This window comes from Dreissena polymorpha, chromosome 7, assembly GCF_020536995.1.
Source record: "Dreissena polymorpha isolate Duluth1 chromosome 7, UMN_Dpol_1.0, whole genome shotgun sequence".
NCBI classification, from domain to species: domain Eukaryota; kingdom Metazoa; phylum Mollusca; class Bivalvia; order Myida; family Dreissenidae; genus Dreissena; species Dreissena polymorpha.
In genome coordinates this window covers 77,908,475-77,921,876 of record NC_068361.1, presented here as the reverse complement: position 1 = coordinate 77,921,876, position 13,402 = coordinate 77,908,475, and the positions used below count along the sequence as shown (strand labels likewise).

At 38.4% G+C, this 13,402-nt stretch overlaps 1 protein-coding gene across 1 annotated transcript in view; it reads right to left on the bottom strand.

Moving 5' to 3' along the window:
• Positions 1 to 5,262: 5,262 nt before the first annotated feature.
• Positions 5,263 to 13,402, bottom strand: part of LOC127839852 (multiple epidermal growth factor-like domains protein 8) — a 69,137-nt gene continuing 60,997 nt past the window's right edge. Inside the window, exons 30-33 of the mRNA XM_052368242.1 lie at positions 8,140 to 8,304; positions 7,046 to 7,225; positions 5,998 to 6,191; positions 5,263 to 5,409 (exon numbers count right to left, since the gene is read on the bottom strand). Coding sequence (XP_052224202.1) covers positions 5,263 to 5,409; positions 5,998 to 6,191; positions 7,046 to 7,225; positions 8,140 to 8,304 — 686 coding nt within the window. The remainder of the gene's footprint in view (positions 5,410 to 5,997; positions 6,192 to 7,045; positions 7,226 to 8,139; positions 8,305 to 13,402) is intronic.

Below are 13,402 nucleotides of genomic sequence, written 5' to 3'. Positions count from 1 at the left end.
CAGTTAGGCCTGCCACCGATAACACCAGTCACCGGTCAAGAAGAAGAACTCGGTCTCTTCATTGAATATTCTCCTATTCTTCGTTGAATACATCGTCTTCATCAGGATTAGACATCGGACACGCTCTTCTCGTCGAGCAGTTCTCATCGTCGACGCGCTCTCGTAAGCGATCACGTCGTCACTCACGGAGACGTTATTCTAGAAGATCTCGGTCTCATCGCAGCCGATCCACATCTCGGCCGATCCAGATCTCGACCATCGCAGGAAACGAGGACAGTCGCAACCTTCAGTAGACATCAGCGGACGCCATTGAGCACCACTGGATATTTATCGAACATACTCTCCTTCATGAGCAGTTCTCGGCGTTGATACGCTCGTAAGCGATCATGTCAATGCTCACGGAGACAATATTGTAGAAGACAATATTTCCAGCGTAGCCGAACAATATTTCGGCATCGAAGTTATATGGATGTCGCCACTTCTCACGTAGGCGTTAATGAACCTATGGTCATATCGACGTTCTCCATTTTTTCCTTTGGAATATCATGTCTCCATTCCACGTGTGATGGTTTCTTCTTATGGCATCCACACATGTTGCAGTCACCGAGCCGTAGTTGTATACGAACACTAGTTCGTTTAACATTCAGGCTCGGGATAAGCTGTTCTTTTCTCCAACGACTACAAGGACACTTATGCCTATTAATACTGATAATCTACCGTTGTTTTCCGGTTAACATTATCAGATGACTTCGTGGATGGTCATTCTTCTGCACCAGATATTTCCATTCTGACGCAGTTATATTATACCGGTCCCGATCACCGGACATCGGTCACCATTCATCGGTCATATCACCGATCACTGATCACCGGTCAGATAAGTGATGTCTCATCGCCATCGGATTGGATTTTTTTGGCATGATCTTCTTTTCCGAGCAGTGCTTGACATTGATAACAGACCATTTGGATTCCACCATTTTTCGGTCTTTAACTGGTAACGTCACGGTCATATTATGACTGGTCCGTTCACGGGCTACAGTTACCGGTCATTGACCGGTCCGGTTCGGTCACACTTACCAATTACCGGTATTCCACTGTGTTTTCATCGGTCATTTTTAGTATCACGGGTATCGTCTACATTACATAGTTGTATACCCCTGGCTATGATTGTATTGAATATTATATTTATGGATTCAACAATCTACATGACTTTTTGTGTTTTTCAATACTGATTTTCTACTGGCGACGGTCACCAAATCATGCTATATCTGTTATTTGTACTTCTATTCAACCGGCTACATGCAGACTACTGGTCTTGCAGATAGATCGGCTGTGAAGTGGGCTCGGAGATTAGCATTGAGGTCGAACATTACTATTTGACCTCTATTAATTTATGTTCGAGACCCGAAGGATGAATTGTTTTAACCGCCTTTACCTGTCGGCTACAGACTTTGCAGTCAGTGTCACGGAACAGTTGGGACGCTAGCAGGATTAGCAAGACGACATTTGTATCGACTTCTGCTTTTCTATTGCTCCTACGGCAGTGCATATTTTCAAGCTACTGGAATCAACAAGAGTTCTGATACATAGGATTGCCTATCAGATTGACCGCATAGCGGCTACAGTCTTGTAGATGGCTTAGGACCTATTGAACTCAGATCTTAGATCCTAGGATCTGGAGGGACCTCATCTTAAAGTTATTCTTCTATTACACTTCTGGCCATAACAGGCCGTCTTCCTATAACTGGTCGTATTCCTTTCGGAATTCGTCCAGGTTAGAAGTCTTGAAGTAAATGGATTAATCAAGTCAGAATTTAAGACTTCCATGCATTCTACCGGCAAGCGTGGACCCGCTTAAGGTACCCCTAGGGTTTTCACCTTTTTCTGCCATCACACATCCGATCCGGAGGGTACCACTATCAATCATATTTCCGTACTTCGCAAATCGATGACTTCGCGACCTGTATTATCCAGGATTTAAAGGCGCCTGTTATTGGTTCAAGAAGAGGCTATATTCTGTAGATAGGTCATTAACTTATAAGTGTTAAACACTGTCCTATTCTACCAATTTTCAAGTGTGTTTGGAGTGGGAAAGTTCGGCTTGCCGTGGTTTCTTTGCCCACCCATCCTTGACAAATGGTTCCGGTCACCGGTCGGTATTTTACCGGTCCGGTCACCGGTCCTTCTGCTGAGACGTCTTTTCTTACGTCCGTTTCAGCTTTATTTTTAAGATAATTGTATTAATCTCGGGATTATTTAATGACACAGATTTCCATCTTTTGTCATTATTTACCACTATTCAGTGGTCTAGACTAGAAGATTATCTTGGCAAGAATATAGTTTATTCTACCACAACCTTCCTTACATCTTATACAGATGTGAGCAGATAAGGTTATGGACGATCACATAGAACAACGTATCTTGATTTTCTCAATTATGTGGTATCCTAACGAATATCACCTGCACATATACATCTTGAAAAGCAAAATTCTTTTTAGCTGTTTTTCATTTACAACACATTTTCACGATTCCTTTGTGATGGTTTCAACTATCACACATCGGTCGTGGTTTACTTACAGACACGGAGGTGATCATATTATCACTCCTTGTAACTGGAAATCAGGAACTTATTCGTTCTTTGCAAGAACAACAAATTTTCTCTATCGTCTTTCTCATACCAGTTCGTCTCAACGCCCTGTTGGACCTTTTGTCCTGCAGTTCTTTCTTTCGAATTATTTTTCCGTTGGGTTCAATAATGTAATCGCGCATGCGCGCCAGTGAAGTTGCAGACGAGTTGCATGGTGTACATAGTATATCAAAGAATGTTGTTTATCATCAAACGCTAGTTATTAGCGTTATGCGATCGTATATCGCAGTGTATACCGGTATGCTGAAAAAACGTCAACAATGCAGTTCACAGAAATCGATCCAGCAGGGTGTGCGATTGTTATACATTCGTCCATTGACATAAACTGGAATATCTTGCTTTCTTGGTGAGTTTTTGCAATAACTGAGTTTTTGCCATAATTTCATGAAATATACGTAATGAACCATGGGATTATGGTTCTACGACCTTTAAGTCTCCTGTACAATTATTTTCAGGAAACTTCTTCAAGGTCAAATATCATATCTCACTGAGACATATTTTTTACTGATCCAAAAATGTGCACTCATGTCTGGCCATTAATAACTTTTAGTATCTCTACAGAAGAACGTTTTCTGTAGAGTTCAATCCTTGTTACTTGTGCAGGACAATTCCATCAGAACTGTATAAAGGTTCTATGGAAATCATTTTTTTTTTACTGGGTAATTGAGCGCATAGTTATTACCTTACTCACTCTGCTAGATACATAGAGGTTTTTTCTCATCTTTTTCCTTGATGATAAGAATTTGCTTCTTTTCTTCATCAAAGGATAGAGATATGCTCTCGTATACCTTGTTTTTGTGTAAGTCATCGCAACTCTGTGCTGTCTTACTATTTTGGAACTGATCCAAACTATGGAACGTCAACACTCTGTTTTTCGTTCCTTCTTTACCTTCTTAAGCGGGTTTTGACTTGTGTCACATGTTGGGAGCTTAATGAGTCCCTAATGAACCCTTTTTTCATCAGGCTTATTAACAGTTCCATATAATTTTAAGACGGTTTTCCTTCTTATTCTGGCTTTTACCATACGGAGAAGTGAATTCATGCTTTTTCTGTGAATACGACCAATTCCAGTTGGATCTATTGTCGTTTTCACTTTGTTGTGTCAGCCAGGATTCCTTGCTTAATATCAGTCCTCTATATGGCTTCTACCTTCAAGTTTTCCAAGTTTCTTAAACTGGTAGTCATGAAGATGAGGATAAACCTTCTTTGGGCAATCAGGGCTTTGAAGTTCTATCTCAGCAGTGTTAGTCAGAAGTCCCTTCGAGGTTCTCAAAGACACCTCTTCATTTCCCCCAAAAAAGGGGGGAGGGGAGATGTGTCTGCGGCTTCTATTTCTCGGGGTTAGACCTCGGACTAAGGAAAGTTAATCTTATCCCTATCTAAGGATTCATTCCTTTTTAGGATCTGACCGCTAATGAATTAAGAGCTCTGTCTGTTTTGTGGGCATATATTAATCACACCCCACTTTTTGACGTGCTCTCTAAGCTGTTTACTGAAGGAATCCGACCACCTTGTCAATCTTTTTATCTTCGTTTTCTGAAGTGCCAACAATACAATTTGTATACGTTTGGGCTTGTTGTGGTTTCACTTACGGTAGTGTCTTCTTTACGAACATAGACATATACTCTGTCCGAGAAGTCATAATTAATACCGTTTTAACGAAGATTACTTTATATCATTAGCTGATAACCCTGTTTATGGGTTTCTACTGTGTTGGGAAAATATATACGAACCTTCCCACCGCAGCTGCAAAATCAGCATACGATAACAGGTCAGTATTTATGACATTAAAACAAATTTTTTTAAATAAAATTCATTTTAATTATTAAATACTTACCTGTTATCGGTAAGTCCCACCTCCCACCCCGCTATTCGATTAATATTTTTGTATATATATTGAAAGAATATTGAGGGTTGGTTACCGATTTTTGGCTAGGTTGCATTGCACTATGTTTAACCTGGCCTGTATTACGGTATTGAGGTGGCGGATTCCCAGTTAAATTCCGGATGAGTTATTTCCCCCTTGGAAAGTATAAGCATACGATTACAGGTCAGTATTTATGACATTAAAACAAGGAGCACCGCATAACCGGTGCCACGCTCGGCTGCGAAAGCTTGTCAGATTTTTTTTTTTTTTTTAGAGGTCACAGTGACCTTTACCTTTGACCTAGTGACCCAAAAATGGTTGTGGCGTGTAGAAGTCATCAAGGTGCATTGTACATGTGAAGTTTCAAAGTTTTAGGTGGAAGCACTGTGATGTTAGAGGCAAAGTTAAAGTTTTATATTAGAGGTCACAGTGAGCTTGGCCTTTGACCTAGTGACCCAAAAATGGGTGTGGCATGTAGAAGTCATCAAGGTGCATGTACATATGAAGTTTCAAAGTTTTAGGTGGAAGCACTATGTTGTTAGAGGCAAAGTTAGTTTTATATTAGTGGTCACAGTGACCTTGACCTTTAACCTAGTGACCCAAAAATGGGTGTGGCATGTAGAACTCATCAAGGTGCATGTACATATGAAGTTTCAAAGAAGAATTCTTTCTTTTGTTTCAAGAATTGTCTTCAATGATAGTATTTTGCATGATATACATTGTCAATACATTCGTCAAATCACTACTCACTTCATGCAAGGCTCCTCGGGTTCATACCCGGACGTCTGAAGTACCCGGGCAGGCAGGTCTCACAGCGATCATCCTTAGTGTGGTGCTGGCAATTCAGGCAAATAGTCTCGTTCTTCAGCCTGGGGCCTGATGACTGGAGCCTCATGAACTGTAACAAGGATATAACAAATTGCTGGCATTTGATAACTACATAATTAGCCCAATTAAAAAAATATATGTGAGTCTAGCTCTGGGTAAATGGGGCTATATGCATATTGCTTCTAAGTTCTTCGCACATTTAATAAAGGGTTCTTTGCTGACTTTTGGAGAATGAGAAAAAAACATTACAGGATTTATACCAAACAAACTATTCTCTAACAAAATTTAATCACATTCAGTACATAGTTTCATTCTTTAAGAAAAGAAAACTGCTGCTTTATGAAAGGTTTGCAAGTTAGAAGAACTATTTGAAAATTAAAAGACACTTATAAACACGTTTGAAACAAAAATAAACTTTAATATCATCCAGTAGGAAATTCAAGGATTTTTTTTTTAATCTTGGCATTTTAACAAGTTCTCATAACTTTCAACAACCCTTCTGATCACAATTTCATTAAAAAATGAAATTAAAAGAAAAGTAGAAGAATCTCAGGCCTGAATTACAAAACAGACCTTAAATAAAATCAATAAAATACTCTAAGGACAGGGCATTTTTTATGGTAAATTTGTTAAATTGAAAATATTTTCTTTAATCTACCTCGCTCATGAAACCTGGTGACTTCACGTCCTTGAATCTTTCAAGAAGACCCATTATCTGGGCGCTCTTGGCGTAGTGGTTGAAACGAATGCACACATCTGAATGCTCATTACAGAACTCTGTACAGGAAGTGCAGTGGCCGCCATCTTTAGGGTCCCCCACGTACAGGGGCTTGCACTCCTGGCATTGCAACCCTGAAACAGGAATGACAAATATTGAGTACATGACTGTACATGAATCCCCAACTTACATGTGACCCCTTAAAACAGGAAACAGAAATTTAAGAACTGGACTGTATATGACACTTTAAATGAAAATGAATTATGAAATACAATATATATAAAACTTTATAAAAAAATTCTGACATCGGGACCCCCAAAAAAGGGATGACCTATATTAAGTTCAAGACACTGTAGAGGAATTTTGCATGCACAATATAGACATTATGACATCAGGACCTTTACAATAAGTGAATTGTGTTCAAAACATACACATTTTAACATTAAAACTCCTTCATAAAAATCTAAGGGTATAATAAACTTACATAACATCCTATTAAAATAGAATTACAATTATATTATAAAGTGATAAGAATTATATCACTGTATAATAAACTTAATAAACCAATTATTGAGTTTATTGGAAAAGTTTGTCATCTTCTTGTGGGGAATTTTGGTAAGATTTTTGGGAAATAATGTTACTTTTTGCCATTGGGAAACAGCATGTAAAAGGCTGTAATTTTGGGCAAAAAAATCACTGTAATGTCAAGCCTTCTGAGACTTGAATAATGAAACATCACCTTATATGACCTAAATAGGCACCTTAACATGGAAAGACATGCAACAATTATCCAAATTTGTAACATAAATCAGGACAAAACAGGCAAATTAGCTGAATTGATATCCCCGAGCAAAATAAATTTTGTTACAGGACGGATCGACGGACCACGCCAATACTGTATACCTCCGCCTTAGCAGGGGGTAATAAACAGCAAAAACATATCGTCCAATCAGGAAATACCAACTACTTACCTGAGTATTGTCTGTACAGTTAAGGCAGATATTCTTCTCTTCCTCACTACGGCACGTGCTGTGCCCGTTACACTCGCACTTGGTGGAGCAGTTCTTGCCGATGTATCCAAAATGGCAGTCGCATGTGTCTGGTTTCACGCATGTCCCATGCACGCAGGCCTGGTGGCAAACCGGGGTTACAGATGCTCCTGCCCTCGCTGAAATGTGTAAAGCATGATATCAGATATGCAATTTGATGATGAGACGAGTTCTTGGAAAACTGGACTTAATGGATGTGCGTAAAGTGTCGTCCCAGATTAGCCTGTGCAGTCCACACAGGCTAATCAGGGTTTACACTTTCTGCCTTTATAGCATTCTTCATTAATTAGAAGTCTTCACTTGACCACTTAACCAATATTCAGTTCATGCAGAAAGTGTCCTACTTAATGGGCAAAGTTGTTTATAAAAATGTGGACCAATTAAAATTGCAATTGACCTGCAGTCTGTGTAGATTTTATGCTGTTTGCTGCCCACCAGTATATCTTAGGGATAGAAAATGAAGCCTTTAAATCTTGAATTCTATTAAGAAATGTCTCCAATTTAAATTTATTTTTTAAGGGACTATAGACACCTACAAGATGGGTGTCTGAGTGGTAAATGTTTAGTGCATTGTCACAGGTCAGCCCTGCACATACTCAAGAAAGGAAGCCCCTGAAGTTCAAGACTAGCCAACCTATTGGCCAGTTCACTCAGCAGGATGTTTAGTGCATTGTCACAGGTCAGCCCTGCACATGCTCAAGAAAGGAAGCCCCTCAAGTTCAAGACTACCCAACCTATTGGCCAGTTCACTCAGCAGGATGTTTAGTGCATTGTCACAGGTCAGCCCTGCACATGCTCAAGAAAGGAAGCCCCTCAAGTTCAAGTCTACCCAACCTATTGGCAAGTACTAAACCCATGCCCTATGTTCTTACTCCTCGCCTTGGAAACCTAAAATTGGGAACTTTAGGCAGCCTAGTCATTTGGGAAAAATATGTACTGTTTAACATTGACACCAGGGCCAAATAACAACAACGAACTTGACCAAAAACACACACTTTGCTCCCATTTATAAAGACACGCCCTATGAACTTACTCCTCGCCTCGGATGTAGCCTTTTTACAGGTGCACAGGAACCCGTCAGACAGGTCACTGCAGTCCTCTGTCTCAAGATCGCATGCGTGGTGACCGTTACGACACTCATCCTCCGGCGGGCATGTACCGTACGACCAATGGGGGTCACGGGCATAGGAGTCCTTGTCTGTGAAACATTGACAACAGTTAGTTTAAAAACTATTCACCATTGTACTGAAAGCCTAAGTGGTATTGAATGCTCTTGATTTCTTCTCCTGGGTAGAACCAGTACTTGGTGTGATTTTGGGGTAGACAGGCCTTTTTCGCCCTATGCTACTGGTCCGAAATTCGAACCCATTCCCAATGCAAATCTGGTTGTTTTTTTTCCCAATTGAAAAAAAAATCCCATTAAAAAAAAAATTATTATTATTTTTTTTTTAAACTTTAAAATATATAAGTTAACATGATCCAGTGTAGAAAATAGAAAAATATTACAAAATTTAATTATCTGTTGCCTTGAATTTGTTTTGAAAAAAACAGTAAAATATGTTAAAGATAAAAAAACCTGCACTTATCACACATGTTCATATATTTTGTAAAATTTTAATCATATGTTATCAAAATAGTCGTTATTTACCAGTTAACGGCTTCTTTGAAACATAAGAAACACTATTTACATGCGATTATTTTTCCCAATTGAGTCAGTTTTTTTGTTTTTTTTTTTCCCCAAAATAGGGTTTGTCACGACGTGAAAATCCCAAAAATTCCAGTGTAGCGTTTTTCCCAAAATGGAGCGGAAAAGGCCTGGTAGATCTAAGAATGCTCTCACAGTGGGGAGAAACCCTTGACCTCCCAGTCACTAGGCAGAAACCATCCACTATGCCACGACGATTATTAGACAACCATACAAGTGTTCACTTAAGTCTTAAAATGATTTGACTTATTATTGACATCTTTAACAAAACTTCCATGTCTTATATCAAAATAGATCATTCATATCTCAGCGTAATGTAACTGTACAGAATATATCAATCTTTAAAGGATATTGTTGACCAAAATAGGATTTAGACATATAAGTAATTTAAAACAAGAGTGCCTGAAAGGCCCAAAGTCGCTCACCTGTGTTAACAAGATATTTTTGGGACAAATCTTCTGACCAAGTTTCATGAAGATTGGACAATAAATGTTGCCTCTATAGTGTTAACAAGGTTTTACAAAAGCCATATATATATATATAGCCTTATAAGGAAAAATGCCCCTCCCCCTGGTGGCCATGTTTTTTAAGAAACCAAAACCATTTTCAAACTCATTCAAGATATCATTGGGACAAATCTTCTGACCAAGTTTCCTGAAGATCGGAAAATACATGTGGCCTCTAGGGTGTTAACAAGGTTTTATTATAGCCATATAAGGAAAAAATGCCCCGACCCCTGGCGGCCATGTTTTTCAACCAAAGGGCATCCTTTTTGAACTCATCCAATATATTATTGGGATGAATCTTCTGACCAAGTTTCATGAAGATTGGACAATAAATGTGGCCTCTAGAGTGTTAACAAGATTTTACTATAGCAATATATAGCCATATTAGGAAAAATGCCCCGCCCCTTGGCAGCCTTGTTTTTCAAGCAAAGGTTACCGTTTTTACACTTATGCAAGGTATCATTGTGGCCTATCTTCTGACCAAGTTTCATGAAGATCGGAAAATAAATGTGGCCTCTAGAGTATTAACAAGGTTTTACTATAGCCAAATAAGGAAAAATGCCCTGACCCCTGGCGGTTATGTTTTTCAACCAACCAGCATCATTTTGGAACTCATCCCAAGATATTATTGGGATGAATCTTCTGACCAAGTTTCATGAAGATTGGACAATAAATGTGGCCTCTAGCATGTTTACAAGATTTTACTACAGCCATATATAGCCATATAAGGAAAAATGCCCCGCCCCTTGACAGCAATGTTTTTCAAGCAAAGGTTACCATTTTTGAATTCATCCAAGATCTGATTGGGACAAATCTTATGAGCAAGTTTCATGAAGATCAGAAAATAAATGTGGCCTCTAGAGTGTTAACAAGGTTTTACTATAGCCATATTAGGCAAAATACCCTGCCCCCTGGCGGCCATGTTTTTCAACCAACCGGCATCACTTTCGAACTTGTCCAAGATATTATTGGGATGAATCTTCTGACCTAGTTTCATGAAGATCAGACAATAAATGTGGCCTCTAGAGTGTTAACAAGATTTTACTATAGCAATATATATAGCCATATAAGGAACATGAGCTGTCAGAAGACAGCGCGCTCGACTATTCGAGTGCTTGACAGTATAACGTAAGCCATCATGGGAAAATTGTTCATATTCAATAATTTATTAGACGAAATTTTAAAAATAAAAAAAGGAAAAAATATTATTTATTTTTTTGGGGGGGGGTAGGGGGGTTGAGAGGGGGGTATAATGTAAAGTGTGGGCATTTATTAGATGATGTTTCAAAAATAAACAAGGGACAAAATTGTCACAAAACCAGGTTTTCATTGTGAAAAAAAAATCTGATAAAGGGAGAAAACTCAAACAGAACTATTGAAATGAACAAACAAAATTAACCCCCTTTGTAAGTTTGTTTTTTAAAAAAATCTATTTTTAGTCGTGGCGACCTTGACATTGGAGATATTGACGTGATTCTTTGGTGCGACACACCGTCCCATGATAGTGAACAAATGTGCCAAATGATTTTAAAATCTCACAATGAATGACATAGTTATGGCCAGGACAAGCTCATTTATGGCCATTTTTGACCTTTGAACTCAAAGTGTGACCTTGACCTTGGAGATATCGACGTAATTATTTTGCGCGACACACCGTCCAATGATGGTGAACAAATGTGCCAAATGATTTTAAAATCTGACAATGAACGACATAGTTATGGCCCGGACAAGCTTGTTCCGCCAGCCCGCCAGCCAAGCCAGCCCGCCAGCCAGCCAGCCCGCCCGCATTCGCCAATCTAATAACCAGTTTTTTCCTTCGGAAAACCTGGTTAAAAAAGGAAAAAATAATATTTGTTATATTATTTTTTTTTGGGGGGGGGGGTAGGGGTGGTTTAGAGGGGAGTTTAATGTGGGGTGTGGTCATTTATTAGATGATCTTTCAAAAATAAAAAAAGGGAAAAAAAAAACAATTGGGGTGGGTGGGAGGTGGGGGGGGGGGGGCAGGGAATCTTGGCTGGGACGTGAGGTATTGTTAGGGTGGAATCCATTGTGGTATTCAGGTAAGTGTTGTTTTGTCAAAGTATTAATAAAATCTGATCATAAATAAAGAAGTCATGGCAATTTAAGCAAAATGTTCAATTTTCTAAGTATAAAAGGGGCCATAATTCTGTCAAAATGCTTGATATAGTCGTCTGCTATTGTTTATAGATTGGGGTGATGTTGGTATAGAAGTATGCAAAATATAAAAGCAATATGTCAAAGGACATAGGAAATAATTGGGGAAGTACACAAACTTTTACATAGAATTATCAATAATATGCATGTTCTAAGTATAAAAGGGGCAATAATTCTGTCAAAATGCTTGATACAGTTGTCTACTCTTGTTTATAGGTTGGGGTCATGTTGGTAAACAAGTATGCAAAATATGAAAGCAATATGTCAAGGGACATAGGAAATAATTGGGGAAGTACACAAACTTTAACATTTGCTGCATATTGTAAGTGGAAAAGGGGCCATAATTATTACAAAGTGCTTAATAGAGTTGTCTGCTCTTTGCATTTGCACGCAAACGCCAACACAAACACCGGGGTGAGTAGGATAGCTCCACTATATATATTTCATATATAATAGTCGAGCTAAAAATGCCCCACCCCTTGAAAGCGATGTTTTTCAAGCAAACGTAGCCATTTTCGCACTCATCCAAGATATTATTGAGACCAATCTTCTGACCAAATTTCATGAAGATTGGACAATAAATGTGGCGTCTTGAGAGTTAACAAGTGAAATGTTGACGACGCATGACAGACAAAAGGTGATCACAAAACCTCACCATGAGCACGTTGTGCTCAGGTCAGCTAAAAATAAGATGCATATTCTATAGATTATCTTTAAAAAACGACATAAGAAGTAATCTATAGGGACTTTTACCCACAAATAATCTTCTCAGCCAATATGCTGTTCTTCATTCAAGTAATCAATACAGTTATTTTGGATATTTTTCTACCAATAACTTCTCAACAAATTGGCTGTTCTTTACCTATAATAACCATAATACAACAATTATTCTCAACAACATTAGGTCAACCAAATGGAATAATTTTTTATCTTTCATATTCAGGTTTTACAAAGAACTTTAACAAATTTAGGGTGTTAAACAGTGGACATGGAACAAAATAATTCACAGAATTATTTCCTAAAATATCACAAAAATGTTGTCAATAAGCTATAAAACTGCAAAGTAGAGCTCTTGGCAACAATAACAATTGCTATAACAAGATGAGCTTGTGAAACACTATGTCTCTGTATATGACGTTTGACCTTGAAGGATGACCTTGACCTTGACTCTTCACCACTCAAAATGTGCAGCTCCATGAGATACACATGCATGTCAAATATAAAATTGCTAGCTTCAATATTGCAGAAGTGACATTACATGAGCAATTTTGACCCATATATTTGACCTTGAAGGATGACCTTGACCTTGACCTTTCACCACTCAAAATGTGCAGCTCCATGAGATACACATGCATGCCAAATATCAAGTTGCTATCTTCAATATTGCAAAAGTACTCATAAAATGAGCGATTTTGGCAACATATATTTGACCTCTGACCTTGAAGGATGACCTTGACCTTTCACCACTCAAAATGTGCAGCTCCATGAGATACACATGCATGCTAAATATCAAGTTGCTATCTTGAATATTGAAATATTGCAAAAGTGTACATTAAATGAGCGATTTTGACTCATATATTTGACCTTTGACCTTGAAGAATGACCTTGACCTTTCACCACTCAAAATATGCAGCTCCATGAGATACATATGCATGCCAAATATCAAGTTGCTATCTTCAATATTGCAAAAGTGGGGGACATAAAAATATATTTTTAGACTTGTGGACCCTTTGTATTAGGAAAAATTGCATCGTTTTGACTAATTAGATACAGTTGGTGCAATTAATTTTCTGGTAAGAAATACTTTAAAAACAAGAGATGTAATTGTCAGAAACACAATGCCCCCTATTGCGCCGCTTTGAAGCCATACATTTGACCTTTGACCTTGAAGGATGACCTTGACCTTTCAC